This window comes from Tinamus guttatus, unplaced genomic scaffold (genome assembly GCF_059628265.1).
Source record: "Tinamus guttatus ecotype Peru unplaced genomic scaffold, ASM5962826v1 Tinamus_guttatus_pri_ptg000497l, whole genome shotgun sequence".
NCBI classification, from domain to species: domain Eukaryota; kingdom Metazoa; phylum Chordata; class Aves; order Tinamiformes; family Tinamidae; genus Tinamus; species Tinamus guttatus.
Window position 1 is genome coordinate 3,951,584 of NW_028289031.1, and position 24,684 is coordinate 3,976,267.

Genomic DNA, 24,684 nt, shown 5'->3' on the forward strand with positions numbered 1-24,684 from the left:
TGAGAAAAGGCATTCAGAGAAAAGCTAAAGACACTAAGCAGTCTCCTCCTAGCAGTAAAGACATCTTGCAGTACTTGAAGAACACAAGACTGTCAGGGTTAGGCCATTCCATGGAAAAGACAGAAGATGGGTATTAACTCTCATGCAAGCCCCTGGTTATCAAGGAAGCTGGACTTTGTGCTGTAAAGATTATATTGCCTTTTTTATGGGCTATATGTATTCCTTTTAATTCAGTTTGATACCTAGTAGACTTTAAAACATGCCTTGTTCTTCATCAAGGTAAAAAGTAAATGATTTGAGCTCTGTGGATTAGCTATTAGGAGAAACATTTGATACTCTCATGAACACAGAATTAATCTGGATATGATACTGTAGTGAGAATATATCAATAATTGATAATTTACTGAACTGCAAGAAGATGGGTAGCAAGCTCAGCAAACACCCGTTTCAAAGTAAGCACCTCACAAGTCTACAGAGATCCGTGAATGACCAGAAAGCTACCTAATGAAGTTCATGGGCAACTGCTAAACTCTGAAACTTTGAGACCATACAGGTTCAATTTCTGAGAATTTCTGAAACAAGAAAAGTTGACAAAAAGTGATGTGATAGGAAAAAAAAAAAAAGAAAAAATCAAAAAGCAGATATTCAGCAACATGTAAGATTTACAAAGGGAAGTTGTTTTTTTTTTTTTTTTTTTTTTTAAAAAAAACTTCTTTTTAGACTATCCTGGAGGAACTCTATAAGAGATGGGCAAACATGCCATAAGTACAAAAATGTTGTATTCTTAATTAAATGACTCTAGAGAGTAATAGCTAAAAGCTGGCTGCCTGAAGTCATGGAAATTCACATCGGAGAAAAAAAAACGATGCTTACTCCCTTAAATACACGGTTACCTGTATCTAGCTTCTCAAAATGGTTCACAGTAGCTGCCTACATTATAAAATGCAACTTTCAAGGGAAAGAGAGACTCTCTAAAATTTTAGCTAAGTCTCTCTCTAATCTCAAGTATAGGAGTTATAAGAAAGAAACCAGAACCAGCTCTGAAGATTTGGCCTTTTCCTTTTGTGTCTAAGCAGAGATGTTGAGTTGTTCCATTCAGATGGACTTAGAAAAGGTGATAGGGGAAATTTTAATCTTTAGAGACCTTCAGTTGGAAACACATTACCTTAAACTTTGCTCCAATCACTTAACTGTAGCCATTCTCTCTGCACAAACAGAGAGAGATTACTTTGCTCGAGTTAACCCTGCAACAAGTGTTAAAACTAACAGAAACTGAAGGGCATCTTGCTTTTTGCAGCTAGAGGTAGGCAGCTTTATTCTTTACTCAAAGGAAAAGTAAAACCACATTTCAGATTATATTTTCACTGACATCTCATTAGTTCCTTCCTGAAAAGATTTATGTTTCCCCTACCCCTCCTAACAGCTGACCACCAGCCGTCCCTATTCTCTCTAACATTTGCATTAGTTATACTGGAGATAGTGCAATGTATTTGAACTATCATTGGCCTGTCGCCTGCCCTTAAGGTACACTGTGTTACTTCTAGATAACTGTAAACACCAGCTAGGCAGAATAAAGCACTATATAATATATTGTCAGTAATAAAAACCATTCTATGACAAGATGTGGCAAAATACCTCTAAAATCTGCCTATAAATTAGGAGTAGCTACAAACAGAAGGAGGAACAATTACACTTCAAGTCCCCCAGATGAAGTGGTATGCTACTGGTAAACCAGTCAACTTGTAGAAAAGTTCTTTCAGGGTGAAATTTGAATACAGACGCCTTAAAAATTATTCTAATGCAACAGAGCCAAACTCTGTTGGTGGTAGAAAACACACGTGGCATTAGAAAAAGGTTTAAACATTAAGAATAGTCTTAAATAGCATGATAACGTCTGTCTTAATGAAAAGAAGGCTGTCTAGTGCAAAACACTATTGATTTGACCTCATAAAGCTAAATAAATTAAACAAGTATTTTACAATTAATTGTGTATCATTATCGCCAAAAGTATTTTTTATGACATTTTGCTAGGTCTTGAGGGAGTTTAATTTATTCATGTCCCTGAATAAATCAAACTGCCCCGCAGCAGATATTGATTCATATTGCCAATACCATTATGAACATACATGCTGTAATCATTGTATTAACATATTGTCTGCACGTTGGGTCAAAGAAAGACGATTACTGGTATCTACTACAGCCACACAGGGAAAAATAATCAGCTTTGAAATTAATTCGCTAGTATTCTACTTTACATTTTAAAAATGTAGGAAAAAAAGTTATTTCAATTTGGCTACATTCCTTATGGAACTTCATAATTCCTACTAATTATTCAGTATAGAGCAGGATAATAGAGCAGTTAGTAACAAGCAGGTTTATAATAGAATCTTTTTCAAAAGTACTTAGGTTTTATGTGAAAGGTCAGTCAATGAAAAAAGTTTCCTTTGTTTAAGTAGCTATGTTCTGTTACACCTGCTAGTTTTACCTTTTGTGGGCAATACAAGAATTGGAAACAATTCTAATTCCTTAAAATCCAATCAATATATACAGAACTGAACTTTAAAATTCCGTATTTCATTGGATCACGATCTTCCTTCTTTCAATGTATTCCATTAACATTTGTTTAAAAACAAACCAAACACTTCTTATGTTCATTACAAATTTCTATTATGAACTTTTTTTTTTTTTGAAACAAAGTAAAATATTCAGTTGCTTCTCCAAATAACAAAATAAATGCTGATTGAGTCTCTTACCTCTTCTTCTAACCAATCATTGTACTGTACAATAGTGGACATTGCAACATCTGCACCTTTCATGTAAAATGTAATTTCTCCTGAAGATTCATCCTAAAATTTTACAAAACAAACAAGGAAAAAAAGCTGTCTATATAATCAGAATTATTAGCTACAAGCCACCTTTTCTTTTTAGCAGTCAATAACTTACGAACTTAGGAAAAATATGAAGTACTTTGCAAAAAAGACAGCTAAATTTTATTTCTTGATGTGAATATTACCACTGATATCTTTGAATTAATTCAGATGCTTATTTTGTACACTTTCCGACATCTAAGAGGACTAGTTTTAACTAAAGATCGTTTGAATACCCATTCTTTCTAAATTTTTAAATATCACTGTTATGCCAATTTGAAAGACCGATTTTTTTTTTTGGCATGGAATACATACACTTAAAATGGAAAGCTCACCTTGTATTTCTGAAATATTTAGGTAACTAAAAATTAAGAAATAATTGAGCTGTGTAACACATGACATATTTTAATGAAACATTCACTGCATACGCAGAGAATTTGTAGTCTTTTGTGAACAAGGAACTCTGATGCACCATCTGCTGCAGAAAGAATGGATTCATCTGACCTGCAGGCCCCTTAGCATATCTGAAAAGGTCCTTACCACACTGCCAAACTTGTTATTTGTGCCAGCTGCACCCCGTGAAACACAGACATGACGGGATCCCTCTCCAGGCTCCAGCAGACGCAAGCTCTCTCTGAAGTATCCCAGAGAGATGCCAGTCCCGCCTTGCCTAGGGCTGGCCGAGACAGCGTGGGACGAGCTTGGCACCTACTGAACTGTGACTGGGCAATGATCCACCTGATCCAGCTGCTGACTGAAGCTCTTCTGCTGCAGCACCTGATTTTAGGCAGGAAGAAGGGAAAGGTGCGGAGTGTGCACGGCTTAATCGTTCACACAGGTCGGTCTTTCTAGCGGTGTGGTGACTTCCTCGTACTTGAGGTTTTAATAGTCAATATTGTGCTCTCAGACACCTCATCACATCTCTGGCAACTCTCGCACCCTGTGGAACTGTGCTGTACATGCACATCAGTGCAGGTATCTGTACTGCGTCTGGGAAGTGCCGCAGCAGGACGTGAACTACTATTACAATAAGTTTCAGCCACTAGCTTAACACTTGATAAAGTAAGCATTGTATACTTTGTACTCCCAAATCCCAGAACTTGTATTCACATATGAAAGCAAGAAGTGGGAAATTAGAAGTGAATGTTTAAAGGCTACTTGCAGCATCAGGGCCTGAGCATGAAGTACTGAAATTGGTATATTCCAATGGGAGGAGCTATTTGTTCTTTACAGAGTTCTCTGCAACATCAGGTTAGCTTCAATTTTCTACCATAGCTTGCCTAATACTTCATGTGTATTTATGTTGAATGAATCCTTTCCATCTGAAAATCTCTCAGAACTACCAAGTTTAAGATTTAGTTTGAAAGAACATGCAGTAAAAACAGTATTTTCAGACACAAACAAATAAAATTACCCTAACTATGATTCCCATGCGCTTGCTCTCGGAAGTGAAGGGGAAAATTTGCAGAATATAGTATGTCAGAATGTGTCCACCAGGGGTCTTCAGCTGCATCGAGGTCAAATCTCTGGTAACCAGCGTAAGACCAACACTCTCTGTCCATTGTACCAGAGCTACCTAAAACAAGAAGGAAAAGACATGTTCAATGCAAAAAAAGGTAAATCTGGTTGAAGTCAAACAACTGATGCTGGGGCAGAAGTCAAAACTCTTCCAAATAGCCAGAAAAAGCCCCCATGAGTAGCAATGGTCTGAATATAAAACTTTAATACTTCACATGAATATTTTTCTATAGAAAGCTTACAGAGATTCTTATGAAGAATACAAAAACTTATTTATTCTTGTAATGAGGTACTCAGAATACATTGTTCAGAATAAATTGTTCAGAAATTACAGTTTTTGTACAAAAAAGACATATATACTTAAAAGGACAAACGCTAGAGGTTCTGCAAAAATAGTAATACAATTTCTGTGCCACTAGGTAAAAGATCTTTGCACCATTTCCATAAAACACTTATTTAGATCTAGTATTATAAACAAGTTTAGAATCTGTAATATGCAAATAAATAAAGGATCTTATAGGGTTTTTTTTACTGCACTTCCTTCATTTGCTTCTTTTTATTACTTTTTGAGTCAAACATACAATAGCTGCATTCTTGCCATATCAAATGACATGGAAACCTAACTTTTACAATTCTGCATCCCACAAACATGCTTGTTAATGCTCCTTTTTGCAAACCTAGAAAAGCTGCATTACATAATAGTTGCTATCAATTACTATTACATGGCATCTTAAGCACATACATTAGCAATTCACATAATTTTTTACTTTGCTGCTCTGAACAGCATGACAGGTTTCTTTCAAGTCATTCCTTAAGTTATGCAGTACCTATTTAAAATGTTATCACACCACCACTGGATTTACTCCTTCAAAAAATTAATATTTTAGGAAGATCACTTTATCATTAGTTGATACACAAGCCATATTCCACATCTGGATGGGTGATTTCTGCCAAAAGAAATGTCTCCTCCTCAATTCTATTTTTATTTTTCCAAATGCCAAGCATTGCAAGAGAGCCGATTTTTAAACATATTTTTAAAATAAAAAGGTAATTATAATGAAAGCTAACATATTTTATGGAACTTGCCTCTGTTAGTATCAGGTAAGATGTAGAGGAGAAAAATTAAAATCAAGCAAGCTGGGAAGAGATGCAAGTAGTAAAAGGTCAACAGTCACGGTGACTAAGATCTGCTGAGAATTTGATCCAGAGTGAACAAATCACCACGCAGCCTCTTACAAAAGTTTAAAATAGGTAGAAAAAATGATAATTAAAAATCTCAGTGAACCCCTAAGAAATCCAGGTCAGTAGTTCTATGCTCCTTTTATTTTCTGTAACTGTGCCAGTATAGGTACCAACAAATGAACATTGAGACACAAAGAAAAAGGAGGACACTTTAAAAAAAACTCACCAATTTTAAACCCCGAAATCACAGGAAAAATCTTTTTAAACATTTTTCTTCTTCAATAAAAGTACTGTATAAGCTGTAAGTGATCCAATACTCCCAAGGTTAATTTTCAATTTTCACAGTGAAAGGTTACTATTACATTCTGACCTGTAAATTGCATCTTTCTACTAATACCCTATCATCTCATTTGTGTCCTTTTGCAAGCTAGGACTTAAGTGTTCTATATTTGGTGACTCACATCTGTTTATTATTTCGTTTATGCTTGGCTTCACCAACCATTTGAATTAGCATTTTGTAGCAGAGTCATTTTAGACTCTTATACCTGGCGTACAATTTTTTCTCTTTCAAATTGATCAGGGCAAATACCATAGCAGAGGTAGTCAATAAGGCTCAAGAGTCAAATGGATGCCTAAAAGGCAACTGAGCAAATTTGAGAGCAACACATTAAGTTAACTTTGGCTCCTGTCACTCAGGATGCATCAGAGCAGCTAGACCTTCACAGCAGTCAGAACAACTTAGCCAAGCCTTAGCACGGATATCGGAAATTTTTAGAATACCACACATTTAAAATTTGTGTTTTTCTGATGTTGTGAAAAACTAAATTACAAAACTGAACGAATATGTACATACATGCTGAATAGCTGCATGGTGTTTAGGAAAAGTGTTCAGAAAAAAAGTGTATCCCTGCTCTCTTCAATGATTTTCTGAAATCTTACAATAAAACTGCCTTGCAATCCAGCGTGCCAACATCAGGCAACCCTGATCACTGATAGGAGCTGTTATGAAATGAAGAAAAGCTGCTAGGAGAAGCCTCCATGGAGTCCCCGTGCACCTCCCTTGGGCTCTCCCGAGCTGTGCTGCAGCCATGCCCACGTGCAGCCACGCAGCGGCCACGCTGGGCCGCGACGGCTGCGCCGGGCTGCCTGGCCGCCCTGGGGCCGGGGTCACTCCTGTGGGCTGGCCTGGACGTCACCGGGCTGCAGCTGTCACCGGCCACTGCATCGAGACCGGAGCCTGACTGAAAACCAAAAGTCACCCAGAAGACAAAGGCTATCTCCTTGTAGCTGACGTTGGACATGTTTTTCACCCATCCTGTGGCTTGGAGACACTTCAGTTCTGCTGACAGCTGACAGCAGAGTCATGCTATGACAGTGTAGGTAAAAAATGACCAACAACAACAACAACAACAACAAAAAAAAAAAAAAAAAAAAAAAGGACTTTGAATCTTGTGGCATATATAAAACTTATCTGCGGAGGAAACTGGAAGAAAAAAATTCTTAAGCTACCTTTCCTTCTTTGAGGAAGTCTCACGTACCCAACCATCAATATTCCCAGGGTAAATTAAGAGTCTCTTCACTTTAGACAATAGGATCCACTTTTGAAATCAGGTTGCCATGTAAGAGACGCAGAGGATACACAGGGTCTGGGTGGTATTTTAAAAATAAAGGCTATTGATTTGTAAACAGGGAAGAAGTGGGGAGATTTCCCCTCTCCCAACCCACTCACAGCCCAGGTGACCCCAACTGTTTCTTTTAGGATAGTTCAACAACTCACATTTCCAAATGGCACTGCCTTTTTTTAAGAATGATTTGGTAGCTTTTGCAGTCTACTGTTCTCAATCCAGAACTTTCATAATTAAAATAAAATGAAATTATTACCTTAAAAATACAGCTTGATCATGTGAAAAAGCTGCCAGTCAATATCCAAGACAAGCTATAGAGTAGTTATTCTTTGTGGGTCTCGAAGGTCATGAAAGTGATGGTTTTATGCTACTGAGTGATTTGCTTTTCACAATACATTGACAAAACAACATAATTAGTCTTGCTTCAATAAGCACACACAATAAAATGAATTAAACAATACAACATGTCTCATACATTACAGCTTCACTTTTGTAAACACAAAAGCTGCTTCACTAAAGGCATATCATTTCCCTGTCTGTTTTTAAATGATTGGCTTTATATCCTTGTAATTAATTTTAGCGACTCCGTTGTCTTTGGACACAAATGTTGGAATTAAATAACTGACCACACTTTAAGGTAGTATTTAAATATTCAAACATCCAGGAACAGAATACTTGAGGAAATAACAGCGCAGGAAAAAACATAACCAATAAATAGCTGGTTTATGAGAGCAAGCAGTCATTAAAAATCGTGACTGATCAATCTTTTCTGGCCAAAGGGGAGCAAAGGTCTTCAAAGGCTCCTGTTCACAGCATGCCCCTGAATTGCTCGGGTCTGTGACCTCCGAACCTTATTGCTTTACCTACTTAGGTTATATGCTTTTATGATTGTTCATTACATTAGGTTGGCTTTCTACAAATGAGATGAGCGCACACCTAGGACGGCTAAGAGACATTTCCCTTTTTTACTACCTCCCTTCCACATCCCATGAGTTCTCAGTGAATGTTTATTGTTTGCTATGCTATGGCTGTAGAGGACAAGTGACAGACAAATGAAACTTTCCAGTCTTTCACAGAAAATGAAATATTGATCACTTATCATAAGAAACAAAGAGCCTGGCATAAGTAGGCTCGCATTATGAATACAAAATCAGTTACATATCTCAGGTCACTCTAACAATGAGTAAATTCATCTTTTATGATGAATGTACCTACTTCTAAATGTGCATACTTTGTTATAGCTTTATTTTATCCATAGGGCACGCACACACAGAGACAAGAAGAATCCCAGATGAACTCCTCTAGTCTCATTAACCTTATCTTATGTGCTTGTCATTACATTATTAAAATGTTTCCTCTGCTCTCCCACATGGAAGAATAGTTTATACTTCAAACTTTGTTTTTGCTCTATGCCTGTTACGGTGATAACATGCAACATTATATGATGCAAAAGACAACTACGCAAACAACATCTTCATTCAAAAGACTGCCATAAAGGCAAATCCATAAACAAAATCTACAAGAATAGAGTTGTAATGTTGAGAAAGTACAATGCATATAACTGGTTAGGTCTATTAAATGATAATGTTGCTTATTAACCAAATATGTTGTGATAGGTCAGTGCTGAGGTTAAACAGAAAACATCAATTGAACCATTTCCCTAAATAAAGCTCCAGGGTGCAATATTCAAAGCACTTTATTCAATAAAAAATGCTTTTAAAATGGTACTTTGGTGATTGGGAAACATTGGCATCATCCGTCAACCTAACTGCAGGAAAGTTCAATAAGCTAAATAATGAACCATTTACATTATTTTCCTTAGGCTCCAGTGATTTGCAAACATTGCATCAATAGAACTCTTTAAAAAATTATGATAAAGACCTGCTAGTCTTTCATTCTCAGCCTTTTTGCTATCATGTTGCAATTTTTATGCTATTTAGATGTTTGTGTAGCTTCTTTTTATAAGACTATTTAGTATCAATTCCCCATTATATTAAAATATATTTGTTTAATATGATAATTTTGCTAGCATTTCAGACATTAACTCTGAGAATCAAAAAGGAAAGTTAATGCTGTCTCTCCTAAAATGTTTGGCAAGTACTTCACTATCATGTAGTGCAAATGCACAGGTTTGCATGATAAGAGCTCATTACTAATGCGATACCTGTGCACTCTCATTTGCGGCAATCTAACAGCTTCTTTCTTGCAAATTTCCTCTTTCATTTCTCTTTCCACCCTGAATCCCAGATATGTCATCTTTGCACTTTGTCAACTTTTCTTTCCTATTTCCAAGGTCAAATTCCCTGCTGTCTTCTCATGGCAGCACTCATGCAATCTTCTATCTTACAGCTGCTTCCTTTAGCAAACATGGCTGGAGAATTGCTCTTTATGGTCCCATTTGCAGGTTCCAAACAACCGAACAGATAAACAAAAGCACACAGGAAGAAAGAAGCAAATGGGAGGAAAAACTCACAATCTCTCTCAGCTGCATGTGTGTCTGACTCAGTTAGAAATACCTTTGTCTCTTAAAGAGAAAGATCTACTTAGTTCTTAAATGTCCTCATATTCTCACACATAGGTACTTGCTTATATAATCTTTTGTTATGCTTAATAATACCCTGCAGCCTCACTGAACTAATATCTGCAGTGAATATTAGGATATAAGCACAGAAAAATATGTGCACATAGGCATAAACATGCATATGCCAATAAACATTATACAACTACAACAACAAATAATGTTTATTGACAGACACACACTCTTCCAGCATTGTCAGTTCATAATGCAGACCACATGCATTACACAATACATACATACATACATTCAGGTGTTATGGACTTTTTACCCAAAGAGCAATATTTGTAATCCTATCTAGAAGCTGCATCCAAAAAATATAAACCTAACTGCTAATTTTTATCACCAAGAACCTACCACTAATACTCTACAATCCCTTGATATTATGTACTAAGTTTACAGCACCTGAAACTCATGCAATGGCTACTAGGTTGGTACTACATGAAGGTAAAACTTTTTTTTTTTTTTTTTTTGCACTCCTAAACATACTTTTTACAGACTTGTTACTTTTAACAATTACAGATCACAGCTGGAATTGCTGAAATTCTGTCACTGCTACATATGGTGTTCTACTAAATGCACAAACCTACCCTACATCAAGAATAACTGCCAAGCTGTGGTAGGATAAGGCTTGTGGAAGAGATACTGTATTGTAGTATATCAATAAATTGGTGTGCTTGTAAAAGTATACAGGTTTCTGGATACATATTCCCTTCTTTACAAAGTACAGAAAAGCATGTTTTGATTACGAATCATTGCTACTTCAGCAGCAGAATATTCAGTCTTTACCCATGGCTGGAACTTCAGGACAAAGACACCCCCATCCCAATTGCTCTCACAGACAAACTGACCTCTGAGTGCTCTACCTTCTGGAGTACAAACACATTTTGGTATGATGAACGAGCTATAATTACTCTTATCATTATTTTGCAGCATTTTGAAGTATGAGCTTTGCACCTCTTCCTTAATATCTCTTCAGAATTTCAGGCCCTAAACCGGGGCTACTCACAACAGTAAGTCAGATCTGCTGGGAGATCTTAGTTCGGTTGAGTTTAAAATTTGTATTTGAATCAAAGACACGATCAGAACTAAGAATTTTGCTGAAACACGTTTAAAATTTTATACCATACATTATAGAATTTTGATTGAATCCTGAAGCTTACAAAGTTGCCTAGAGCTTAAAGCTGACAAGGTTTTCCACAGAGTATGTGACACTTGAGGGTTTTTTTTTTCTGTTGAGGATTCTAATCAAGTGACATTAGCTAACGCACTTGGTTATCCATCTTTTAAAGCAGGATTTTGTATACCCTTTGAACACATGTTCTCCAACTTATATGTGGATTAATGTTCTGTGAACATACCTAATAACTTTAACTGAAGTACTCAAATACCTAAAACACAGTATTGATCCCAAACCACTGACTTCACAGGTCTCTTAGTGAAATAATTGAAACCACTTATGTATGCCATAAGGAAATATCTTTCCAGCAATTGTGAAGGGGAAAAAAAAAAAAAGAAACAAAAACTCACTAACTAAAACTAACTCACTTAAAAGCAAACTTAAAAAAACTCCAGCACTAAACATTTGTCATTCACAGGTCTGCTCTTCGGAATGTAGTTGAGCCCATCCTTAACGAGATATTAAAAGAAAAAACCAACCAACCCACCCGTCCTGTTTGCTAACCTCATCAGGGCTGGAAGCCTGGTAAGTCCGGTTTTCATCGCTGAAGTCCTGATCCACTTCTGCATACTCCGTCTCGCCAGTCACCCCGGCGCGGGACTCGTAGACCGGGGTGACGTTGTGGCACAAGGCAATGGCCTTCACCGCTTCGTGGATGCGGCTGCTCACGCTCTTGCGGACCTTGGGTGCAGAAGACTGAGGCTTCCTGGACGGCGTTGAGCTTGTGCTGTTTCCGCTGCTCTGGGAGTGCACCTGTAAGGGCCCACGCAGCAAACAGCAAAACAAAGTTCAATAAAGGACACAAGACACGAATACTAACCTATGTGCCAGTGTTCCCTTTGAAAGGGCTGATCAACTCTAAAAGGCTTTAAACCATTTACTTCTATAACCTACTGTTAACTCCTCTGGTTCATGATCCGTAAGAACCTACACTTTTCTATAGAACAGCTGTGTAACTGGGGGTTAACACATCTTACATCCGTACTCAGTTTTCAATAATACAGACCCTCAAGGTAACAAAAACGTGAAATTAAAAAAAAAAAAAATCCAGTTGAGGAGCAAACTGGCTGGCTGGACTCTGCAGAAAACTCTCCTAACTCCACCTTATTCCCATTTTTTCGACAATTCCTCATATAACTTTTTTTAATTCCATCTAAAAAAAGATTTTTTTCTATTAAAAACAAAGTCAGCAATCAACAAGATAAATTCAGTAAAACCAAAACAAGAATGCAAGTATGTTTATCTTTTCCTCTTTCTTTCTTTGTCACCTGTATACATTTAGAGATTGAAAAACCCAAGCCCAATAAACTGAGAAACTTGTGAACAAATGCAGTTTGTGTAACAGTTGCTTTTTCTGCAGATTGAAATTTGTCTGTTCTTGGCATAATGCAATAATCTAATATCTTGTAAAATAATAGCCTAATACATATTTCACGATCTCATTACTGTTGCGTAATGACAACACTAGCACAATTTAAAGTGTCACCCCTCAGAATGCTCAAGCACATATGATTAATTTTTTATTTTAAAAGAAAGAACTATACACTTACAATTAGTAAGAAAAAAATGCTTTTTTATATATTCTTATTAAGTCATAGTAGGAAATAATGTCAACAGTACTACCAAAGACTCTTCTGTTCACTTTGGGATAACTAACTCAGAAATCCTCTTCATAAACCACGCTTTTTTCCTTTTCATTTTGTCCCCCCTCCTCCTGACTGCAATCTGCTGAACCGTGAACACTCTGCCCATCAAATTACAGTGTTGTCTAATAAAGGGTTTAACTTTCTGCTCATCTGGCAGTGCTTTTCAGCTACTGCTTTAAACCTTTGCATTTGCATTCCGCTAACGCTGATGCCATTACAGCCGCAAATAAATTAAGCTGATTTACTCCTTCTGAATTATGTTATGTTTATTGATGCTTGTATAATTTAATTTCACACAAATTCCATTAAAGATTATGCCCTCTATCACAAAATGCTTCCAGTGGGGAAATATAATCAAGTTATAATAGATTTGTGTGTTACATTAAGATGACAATAGTCTAGTAGGTCCACTGTAATAATAAAACAGAACACAAACAAGGGATAAAATCAATGTCACACAAGAACCACTGCCTAACTAACTGGCGGCTTCTATTACCATAGATTAAACAGAAACCTTGCCACACTTTTCAGATTGATGCAATTGTTTAATAGTTGCTTGTTTTGTTAAAGAGACTCCTTCATTTTTCCAATTTAAATAGTTGCTAGCAACACACACATAATTAAGGAATTATTTAAACATTAAGTGGCGTTATACAGAGCTGAAAGAAGGAAAGTCCAAAAAAGTTCTTTTCATCATCTACTAAGAGCAAACCTAGATTGGGGAATTTTTAGTCCCAACTGTGTCACAATTACTGTAAATTTAATTAACCAAAGGTATTTCTGATTCAAGTGTACAATAAGCTAGCCAAACCTCTAAGCAAATAAAAATTCTAATAATCGGCAAATTTTTAAAAACAGCGTATGAAAATATTCTAAAATATGAAAACATTAAAATAGGAAAAATAGGAAAACTAAGGAATATGTCTCCTCTAGGAGGAGGCTGGTGTTCAATCTTCAAACTCAATCAGCCTTAGACATGTTTCCTGAACTGTCAGTTATTACTTTTTGCTATGGTTGTTACTGTGAATACCCAAACAATCCATCATAACAAAAACCTACAGTTGGGTGATTTTTATAAACATTGTCGGGCAGCAATTACTTTCAGTAACCCATCCTGAAAACCAAATTTGGGCTGTTGATCTTTTGGCAAAAGAGCTCTATATCTCATTTCTACAGGCATACTGTTGCAATTCAGTTACTATTCATGGATATACCTTACTAAGACATAAGATGAAATAGTTTTATCCAAAAAAACGGAATTCAAGACGTGGCTTATTTGATCTGGTTGGATGGGGAAATTATGTATACATTTAGGCTGCAGAGAAAAGACTTTTAATATGTATTGTTTATTTACTGCTTTGCCTCCTGTCTCTCTTCTCACAAGCTATCATATTTACTGAGTCTAGCATGCTTCAAAAAGCCCCCAGTTTTTTAGCAAGTGAGAAGGAAGCCAGACATAATTCAAAAACACTGTAGCTAAATCATTGCTACTACAACCTTTTTGCAACAAATGAAAATGAGGACGCAGATTTATAAGGAGGTCAGTCTATGAAATTAATTGGGTTAACTGATCATGTTTGTGCATCCAAGTTAACCGTGGACACCAACCCTATATAAAGCCCTAATATCCCTCTGTATCAACAATTAAAACAAAACAAAAAAAAACCTCTCCCTTTCTTTATCTGCCAAAATTTTTATTTAAAAAAGAATCATTTGCTTTATTTCTATTTAGTTGGCATCAATGATGCTATGAAGTATTAAAAAAGTCCAAAATGCACTGGTGAAATCATATTGCTCTTAATGAAATAAAAATAAATAAATAATAATAATAAACTCCCAGAACATAAACAAAAGTTTTGCAGAAATACTGCAGTCCTTTTTAAATAAAGGAGATGCAAGTGATACTAAACTCGATCTTTCTCCTCCATACCACACCTGACCCAGAGATATATAAGGGAGCTGCAACTCTCTTAATGCACTTTTGCAACTCAAATTCTCTCCTACCAAATGCTTTGTTTTTAAGTAGTATTATTTCTATGTCTTTCTCCAGCTTTATGCAGTCTCTAATCATTTATTTTTGAATCTGACATCCTTTTGGGTATACTTGTATAAATTTCATTTTGACTTTATTTTTTAGTTATGTCGATTAACAAAGTTTGTCAGTATCTATTCCTGACTAACATCTTCAAAGATATAAGACAATTATTTGTCCAATCCTGGACACTTGCTTGTAATTCGCAGTCTCTGCAAGGAATAGCTTACTTTTGGATGATTCAGAAGAAACACTGCACAGACAAGTTAAAGGGGATCCCTGCAAAGGCAGAATAAAAGCAAACCCCCCAGAGTATGATTTTAGAGTTAGGAGAAAACCACCACCTTTTTCAAGGGATCATACTGAGGGATCGCATTGCTGATATAATCTATCCCTTTTTATCATACGGCTTAGATTCATACAAGTAGAGGAGCTTTCACAGCCATTTCCAATTTAAAGACACAGTCGACAAAAACAAGCCCAATGCTGAAAAAAAAATCTCAACATTAAAGGTAAATAATTTATAAAATGAGATACCTGTGCATAAGAGCTTATAATATGACTCTGAATTTCATCCATTGTGTCTGTTCCATAGGACACAGTACCTAGGTGGAGGCGCTTAAATATCATCTCATTCTGTGTAAGTGTTCCTGTAATAAAAAAGAAGTGTATCATAGACAGCAAAAAATACCAGCAGAAGGCCACTAAGCATGAAAAAAACAACAAATAATTCTTTTGAAGAAAAGAAATGAATCATGATTTAGCATCGGTTTGCTTAATTAGAGAAACATTTGTTTAGAAAGATCAGGGTTAGTCACACTGGAAGAAATCACTAGTTCCATCTTCAAGCTGATTCTACCAACAAAACTAAATATATAAGCCAGAAAGAAAAAAAAAAAAAAAAAAAAGAAAGAAAGAAAAAAAAATTTCCCTCAGTATAAAAAGAAAGCCAAAAACACAGTATCTGGATGGAACTGGCTTCTAAATGTCAGTGCAAGATTTTGTACCACACACCAAAAGGCTAAAATAAAACAAAACAAAAACAACACACATTCATACAGATCTGCAGCACTTCACACATGAAGATGGGCATTCTAATGAACAGGCACGTTCAATGTTACCTAGAATAAGTCATTAACAAGTGACATCACTTCCAAATTTGACAGATTTAGCCTCCAACCAGAATAAGCCAGGATGAATGAAAACAGTGTTTTCAGAGCTCACTACCCATCTCTAAAAATACACGGTGTCAGTCACAGATTGACACTTTGCATCCACTACTGTCAACCAGCCACATCCTTGGCTTTGGAAAAGCTCTAATCGAGGGTGGGTGGTTCAGGATCCCCTGACAAGGCCTATCAGGCAAGAGAGGTCCCTGGCAGCCAGTGTCCACAGTCAGTTCACAAATGACCAGCTTGGTAACCGCCCTTCCTAAAACACTTTTTCTTATGGTTAACCAAAGAGAAATTATTTTAATGGGAAGATATTCTTGCATTTAACTGCACACTTGAGGGACATTAAAAAGAGTTAAAATGTAATAATATTTTAATGATTAAAAAATGAATGCAGCTACAGCACAATATTAAAAGCATCATTACTGAAACTCCTAGAATATTTTCAATACTAAGGGTAAAACGAGTAAAAAAAAATTTACAAAAAGCATTCCATACTAAATTCTAATTCTTTCTCAATTTTTTTAACTTGTCTTTGGCCAGCATGACAAAAAAAAACAGAGCAAATCTTAGGAAGGCAGAAAGCTAAAAGCATAGGATAGAGTATGACTGCTGTTTAAAAACAGAAGTTGTTTAGACAGGTAGCATCCAATTTATGCTTGTAGCAGTGTCAATACCATAAGTGAGCTTCAAATGCAGAGCAAGGCTGCCACAGGCTGCCACAGTCGTATGTCTGTCTCAGTTACACTTGATCTGCCCATGACTCCGTCTTCCTCGCGATACCTGCACAGTGACACTTCATCCTGAAGGTTGTAACACCACACTGGAGTTAGCAGCCCACGTTTTCCTATATTACTACCATGCCAGAACTAGATGACCATTTCAGATATGTTTCATTTTGCCTCCTCTGTCATTCGTAACTGACACTTCCCATTTTCTTCTCCTTCAATGTTCTTCAAGGTTTCACACTACAATCATATCATTTGAATCAAGAAAAATATCTGAAATTGGATTTATATGAAACATTTCAGAAAATGAGCATAATTTAATGAAGGACTCTCATAAGAAGTAGAATATTCTCAAAATTTGAAAAGAGCCCCCAAAGTTTCTAATCTCTAGAATTAACAAAGCAGATTTTTTTTTGGTAGCTTCTAGGCAATCAATAAGAAAATCATTTTGTTTACAGTAAGCATAAGAAATTACTTTCTTGTTTTTAGAAGGTGTGTTTTTATTGAAACACTTTGCTGCTAATTAAATTTCTGAATTAGCTTAGATTAATAGATAATTAGACTAGAAATATCCGATTTCCAGTTTGTAGATAAGAAATATGAAAGTTTCCACTAGGAAACCTGAGGGATTAAAATGCCACTTTAACAAAAGGTACAGCTTTGTTCAGTGATGTTCCCAGCAAGAAATTTCCAATTTCCATCACCTTTTTGACCTTTCAGGTGTACTAGTATCTTCTCACTACCCTCAGTTTTACAACACTTTCCAGTTAAAATAAGTACACCTTAGATTCTTTCTTCTGGCACTATTAAATCAGCAGTCAAGGAAAAAAAATATAGAAACTGTTTTCCCTTCGAGGCAAGCAGAGAAGAAAAACTTCTGAGTTGGAAATCAAGGATTTTATGGAGTCTTGAAACAATCTGGAGTTGGGAAAGGAGGGCTTGAAACAAAGATCAAGAAAAAATGAAAAAATCATTAAAAAAAAAAAAGAGAAGAAAACAGATTTATATATTCCAGCACTGCTGATTCAGTAACTACCAGTTTTGTATTACATATAGGATTGACGTGCTTCCTCTTTCTTGGCTACAGTTATAGGAAACATTTATGCCATAGAAAAGCAAGTTACAAACATAACTGCATCAAGTATTCATAATCCAGGAAGATTAAAAACGCAAAGAGACCATAACTTTAGTTTGGTCATGCTTTCTTAGACGACTCTAGACTTTCAACAATAGCTGCTATAAAAATAAAATGTTGCTAGACAAACATGGAGCAGATGCATTCAGCAGCTGCAGTCCTGTCTTAAATCAGCCTTCTAAAAGAAGGCTAATACACCTTGACAACGTAATAGATCTTTTACTTTATCTCCCGAAATGCAAGGGCTTCAAATATCTGCATGTTGCATTTCCAACAGAGTCTACTTCAGGAATTAAAAAACAACCTAAAATTGAGCCTTCTTTTTAGTCTGTTCAATGTGATAAGTAACAAAAAACACTGAAAGAGCTTTCTATTGTTTATAAGGCTATTTAAAATCTATTTATCAATTCCACACTTTAAGACACTGCTAAATCAAGAGTTATTTGACACAAATTATAAAAAGAAAAAAAGAAGAAGAAAAAAGGGCTTCCAGAACTTATCCTAGTCAGTATGTGAGCCACTGCTAGTGCTCCTTGTTAAACTCTGCTCTGGAACACAGTTGCCACACAAGGAAAACATTTAGACAGAAGTTAGTATACAATTGCTGAAGAAAAATTTGGTATGCTCTTTAATGAAGCTAAGAGCTTTTCTTCTTTCTTTGCCTTTTTTTTTTTTTTAAAAAAAAACTACAATTGTATCATTAAACACAGAGTAAAGCAGGCAAAGAGGAAATTAATTTCTAAGGAAAAAGTCCTGAAGGCATCATTCCCTGGGTGGCAACAGATGTGATTCACAACAGAGCACTAGAGGTTTTTTTGTTTGTTTTGAGGAGCAGATGCAGATCTTTCTGATCATACATTACTAGACTGTAATTTGGACTAATACCAACAATCTAAAAAGGGTCAAAAAAAACAAAAAACCAAAAAAAGGGGCAAGAAAACATATGCACTATAGAAAGAATAACAACTTTGTCAGAAGTTGTAAGGGTTTCATACAATATGAACACTTTTCTTTGAGATACTTGCTTAGACAGATAGAAAGTCAGTGTAAATAAGAGCAGTTGCATGGAAAGTTAATGGAAAACTGGCCTAATAATCTTAATAATGAAACTGTTGGCAACATTCTAGAGACAAAAGTTCTTTGTATGAAAGCTGGAAGAAATATAGCCTGGTATAGAACGTGGGGGGGGGAGAAAAAAAAAAAAGGCAAAAAAAAGACCTAACAACTCATGGAAAGAATATACACAGAATGCCTCTGCTTGCTCATTTACTCCATTTGTGAAACCTCGAACCAAATAAAAAATGATATATCCTACAATGCAGCAAAGATGAGGTCAAAGAAAAGGCAGCATGTGGCCACTGAAAGTTTTGCATATTCCTTCCTGGTTAGGAGGCAATAGTACAAGTGGTTAATACAGTTACAAATAGCAGTGGCTACTTCCTCTCTGCTTTCTGCTTCCCAGTAGTGAAATGGCATTAGAATGGAAGCAACACCCAACAGCAACACACATATTCACTGGCTTTCTGGTATGTATTTAGTAGACCAGAGTCCAACAGAAGTCACAACTAAGAATTCCTCTAACAGATCTATTTTGAGCATCCAAGCAACATATCTTGAAGTCTCTTGCAAGATCTCTCCATTCCTACTTTCCTCAGTCCATGCTGTGACCGGAGGGTCACTAAAAATTGTGGGGTAGAGGTAAGGGTGGTCAGATTCCTGGGTATCAGCACAGTGCAAGGAGGAGAGATTTTTCAGTGAGCATTCTTTTTAGTTGCCCTCTTCCTCTGTTGTAGCCTCTGTTGGACAGAAAGATGCAGCTGATGTACGCCGTACAAGGTTAATTTTCAGAAACTATCACTGAAAATCACTACTCTCACGGTATCTTACACTAAACACATTTAATGTTAAAGGCCATACGCAACAACCTTGAACGCAAGGCTCTCCCAGAAAATCAAGGATCCTATTGCTCTATACATCTGTTCAACTATTATATCTGTTAAGGATCTCATTTGGTCCAACTCTCCAGTAAAATGTTAATTACAGAACTCGCATACAAGCGAGTATGCATTAGTAAATAACCGTGCTTGGAGGACTGTACACATTTGTTATAGCTGAATACTCTGGTAGCTGTCACGAAGGGCAGAAAGCTTGGCATCCCACAGCCTAAGCAACAGTAGCGTTCAATAAATATTGCCAAATATCTTCATCTTTCTTTCACGGTCAGAGTCTTTTTGTACCCAGAGAGGATAAGATATCATGTTCAGCTGCCCTTGGAAAACACTGGGAACAGTTCCCCCCACAACCGCCATAACAGATGACGCCTTTCTGTCAAACTTATGTGTGATTCAAGTCCAAACAACATGGCATTTTGGGTAATGGATGCTATAATTAAAATGTGAGTCCTAAAAATCCTGTTGTTTTAGTGGGTGTTTTTAGTAATGGCTTTGTTCTACATGAAGATAAAAACTCCCTAACAAAGGAATTAATGTATTGCTTTAATAGGCTGCACCCTGAGTTAAGTTTTAAAATTTATGAGTTCTCTGCAGCATTGTTCTTTAAACAATGGCATTGTCAAATGCAACCAGTGAGAAGATTAAAGTTCTCCCAGCAGATTAAGTACAAATTATCTGTCCTCCTGTTTCAGCATCATTTGTTCATTTATCACATAACGCCGAGTATTTCTGGTCAGTGTCAATACGCTCTGCATCCTTGCAGTTAACAGATGTCTTCTCTTGTCGAATGAATTACTTTATGTTTCACGCACTGGTGGCCGCAGATGTGTCACTATAGCAACATCATTAATTTCAGATCTTACCGGAAACGTGCACTCCAATCAAACCTAATTATACCACATTGCTTTCTTGTCCCACAATAAGGAAACTATAATGCAATTATTGGGATACTTCATTTTCTATTCTACTGTGGCAAATGAGAGAGCCACTGTGATGGACGCTGCTTGTCAAAAAGCTTATTGATGAAGCACAAACCCAATTTACAATCATACAAAGGACTACCTTGCAATTATGTTAGTAATGCAATGCTCCTTGGACTCAACAACTAATTCTCCATCATTTCCAGTGAAGCTTGGGCCACAGGATAAGAGTTTTGCAGACTGTTCTCTGAATTCCCTTTCTTTTTTGGTGTTGAGAAAAAACTTGCTTACGTTTAACTATACCAGCTTTCAGTCCTGCTTTTTAACAGTTGATGATTGGATAGCTACAAAAAATGTCTGTACCCTCTTTCTCCTCTGAACATCCATGCCTTAAGGGGGCAAAAGAAAAGAATCAACTGATTTATATGGTTTTAATTGAAAATTCAGTAGAGTCCTGTAGTCAACTCTTGCAAAGAGCATATCATCACGCGGTGGCTAGTCTTAGATTAACTTCTCACAGAGATTTTGTACACTCCCGAACAGTGTATTTTGTAGTTAGGATAAATCTTACAATGAGATCAAAAATATTCAGGAAAAGAAACTTAGCAGCTAGTAACATACGCAGCTAAAACATATATTGAATATATATTTATCCAGAGTAGCTTAAAATTTGCAGGACGTTTCAGACTCATGAAGCTGGACAGTGTTTCCCACCGTGGTCTGAGGAGCAGCAGCAGGCTGCAAGGCCACCAGTCACTGCTCTGAAGCTGGTCAGCTCTGGTGGACCCAGGGACACCAGCACCCAGCAAACACTGCTCACAGGGTGACAATGGGCTCGACTGCTAGCTACTGGTCCAAAATATTTAGGAACCCTGGAGTACTGCTTTTATATACATTTTTATACCATTAACTTCCAGATTCAGGCCTGCCTCCAAAAATCAGCAGACTTCAGTGTTCTGGAAGGCCTTTCCAGGCTCAATGCCAGCCACTTTCCAAACGATATTTAAACGATTTTGTGGTAAAGACTTTTAATGTAGTTTATTTAGCCCCACTTAAGTACGCATTCTGAAAGGGCTGAACATGAGCTTTTCTTCTTAAAAGTAAGCATGATTACTGTTATTGCAACTGGCATGATATGGCTTGAACCAAGAAAGATCAATAGGAAGCAAAACATAGGACTGTTTTCCTTTGCATATACAAGTCTATAAAGTGTATCCTTTCAAACTTTTACCCAAATAACTCACATTTTTTGCTTTAAAGTGTGCTACAAAATAACCACATAGAAATTTTAAAGGGCAATATCTTTATTTTTGATAACTGTTGTAGTAGATAAGATATATTGGTTGCCTTACTAGAAGTAGGACTGAAGCTAAAATGAAACAACTTTTTTCTTTCTCTCTCTCTCTTTTTTTTTTTTTTTTTTTTTTTTAGTATTTCTCAAACAAGGCAGTAGGTATATTGGCTGGAAGAAAAGTACCCAGTATATAGATACTTCAGGAAGTAAATGAGTCCGTAGACAGGGAAAGGACATCAATTCCTGCATAATGCAAACTGTATAGTTGATTGAATTAACTGTTAGCATTTTATTTAACATCGTTCTCAGAATTTTTAGTACAGTGTGTTGGAAAGCAAAACTGAATTCAAAAAACTGATTCAAAACTGAATCATACTTCCAGTTTCATAGAGTAACTGGATTCTCTATGAGAAAACTTTTAAGTAGTATATGTTATTTTCACTTGCAACAGACTAGTATTTTGGGTGCAATGAACCCCATTGCATTATTTTGAAAATGTATTATGTTCTTTCCTGCACATATGCTGTAAATTACATATTTCAAGCTTAAAATGCGACAGCACTCTCAAAGTTACATAAATTATCATGATGAAGGGTGCAATTAAAATCACTAAGTGGTTTCAAATAGCATACAAATCATTAGCTAACTGAAATAAAACTTAAGAGAAGAATTGTTCATTTGCTTTAAAGAATTACCACACTGTAATTAGGAATACACTTTTCTACATGCTAAGAAGGCTGCAGTTATCTTCAGCTCTTATGAAATACAGCAGCAGCATTCAGAAGTGTATAAGGCTACTTATGTACTATAAAAAAATAAAAATGTGTGACAATACATTAAATATACATTTGGTTCAAAATATACACTAATGGAAGTATTCAGCATTGGCAGGACTGTTGATTCATTTCAGATGCAGAGATTAAAATTGCATATTATACATTATGAACAATACGAGTCCATGTGTATTGGGACCAACACGAGACACAAAAAACCTAAACTATGATTTTTCTTCATTCACTTATCTACCTTCCAATCCCTTCCAGCCAGGGCTGGATTTCCCAGTATACCAGGTCATAACTGTTAGGAAGATAAAATCCTACAGCGGATCTAGAATTGGTCTTTGGAAAAGAAATAACAAATAACTTCATAGAGAAAAGATATCATTCTGATCTCCTGACTTGTTTTAGGAAAAGACTTGCTCTCTTGGAGAGCATTCTTAACTGTTAGTGCCACACAGTGTTTTAGCAGAAATGAGGTGCACAGTAAAACAGGACCTTTCATGCTAATCCAGGTTCTTTTCAGAGCACGAGACACAGTTTATGGTACTCTTACCAATACTGTGGAAGGTGCTGTTACTGCAGTAGGAGCAATTCTACTGGAACAAAGCAGATTATACATGGAAGTCAGCATTTGGTAATAAGCACTTGCTATCCAAAGCCCATTAGCACTGAGGGAGCCAAACCCTCAAGCATGTGCTTACTATTTTACTGAAAAATAGATCAAAGTCAGTAATCTAGTTCTACTCTCAAATTAACACATTCACATACAGAATAAAGTTTAATACAGAATAAAGTTTTAAAAAGTCATCATATTTCAAAATTGTAACCTGATATACCTGTTTTATCCGTCAGTAAATAAACTAATCGTCCCAACTCTTCTGGTATGGTGCTAGTTCGCACAACTGTTCCAGGAATATTGTCATCTTTCATAATCATCCACCCATAGGCTGCCTTACCCATGTCCAAGTTCACACGCAAACTGCAAAGAAAATGTATACCACAATCAGTGTAAATATTAGGCAAAGTAAAAATTATAACTATAAAAACAAATCTCAAACCTGTTTTTAGGATAGCTGAAAAAAAATCTTTATGCTACGAATATCAAATTTTGGAAAAAACTTTTCCTTATGTTTGTAGAGTGCATATCATATAAAATCTAAGGCTCCATCCCAGACTTTCAGAAGTCTTTCACCTACAACACTGCTGACATTTAACTCTGATACAAGAGGATTGCAGCAGAACACCAAGTGTGAAGAGTGACTGGGGAACAGGCAAGTTCTTTTCTGTTGACTCTGCTCTAACACACATACTAAAAGGATAGCTAGGAGAGCAACTTTGTAAACTATTTGTAACTAAAATCCCCAGGCCACAGCAGGTTTACAATAAAATGACTGTTTTAAAACGATCCAAAGACATAATATGGTCAAAATACTTCCAAAAAGAACAGCATGTCAGAACTTTCTCAACAGTTCACAAATGCTGCTCTACAGCAAAACCAAAATAGCAGCCACAAACGCTCTTCATCTGTCCTCTTGCAGTACTAGTGACGGAGAGATTATCAATTAGCTGAGAGAACCCTGGAGGTAACCGCAATTCACGGACTGCAACATCCCATAAAGAAGAGATGCATTTAACTAGGATTGTGGGAAAATCTGAGATTTCAGGATACATTTAAAAATAGTCAATTTATTCCATATCCTAGCTCCTTCTTGAATTTGTATAGGAGAAGACAATGAATGGCCAAGAATAAAAGAAAAAATGTTTTTATTCTAAAAGATTCTTGCCCATCCAAAGTGCTGTTCTGTTCTTTCATTAGCTCTTACTTTGCATTAAAGTCATGAGCAGCAGAAAAACATCCTTCCACCAGGTCATATATACTAACTAGCTTTGCAAACTCATACATAACTTCTGCTGTCTTCAATCACATGGAAATACTTTCAAGAAATTAAAGACAACAGCAGGGGGAACTACCTGATTCTTTTTACTGAAAACTGCTGGAGTATGAAAAGGAGGAAAATACTGGAAATCACTTGCCTCACAGAGGTTAACTACAGTTTTATCTCATCTTCATCAATCCAG

The 24,684-nt window shown here is 36.3% G+C and overlaps 1 protein-coding gene across 2 annotated transcripts in view; it reads right to left on the reverse strand.

Moving 5' to 3' along the window:
* Positions 1–24,684, reverse strand: part of ATP9B (ATPase phospholipid transporting 9B) — a 139,894-nt gene that overhangs the window by 15,235 nt on the left and 99,975 nt on the right. For both annotated transcript variants that reach the window (XM_088533354.1, XM_088533353.1), the window contains exons 13-17: positions 23,442–23,584; positions 15,163–15,275; positions 11,452–11,700; positions 4,282–4,443; positions 2,754–2,846 (exon numbers count right to left, since the gene is read on the reverse strand). In XM_088533354.1, coding sequence (XP_088389480.1) covers positions 2,754–2,846; positions 4,282–4,443; positions 11,452–11,700; positions 15,163–15,275; positions 23,442–23,584 — 760 coding nt within the window. The remainder of the gene's footprint in view (positions 1–2,753; positions 2,847–4,281; positions 4,444–11,451; positions 11,701–15,162; positions 15,276–23,441; positions 23,585–24,684) is intronic.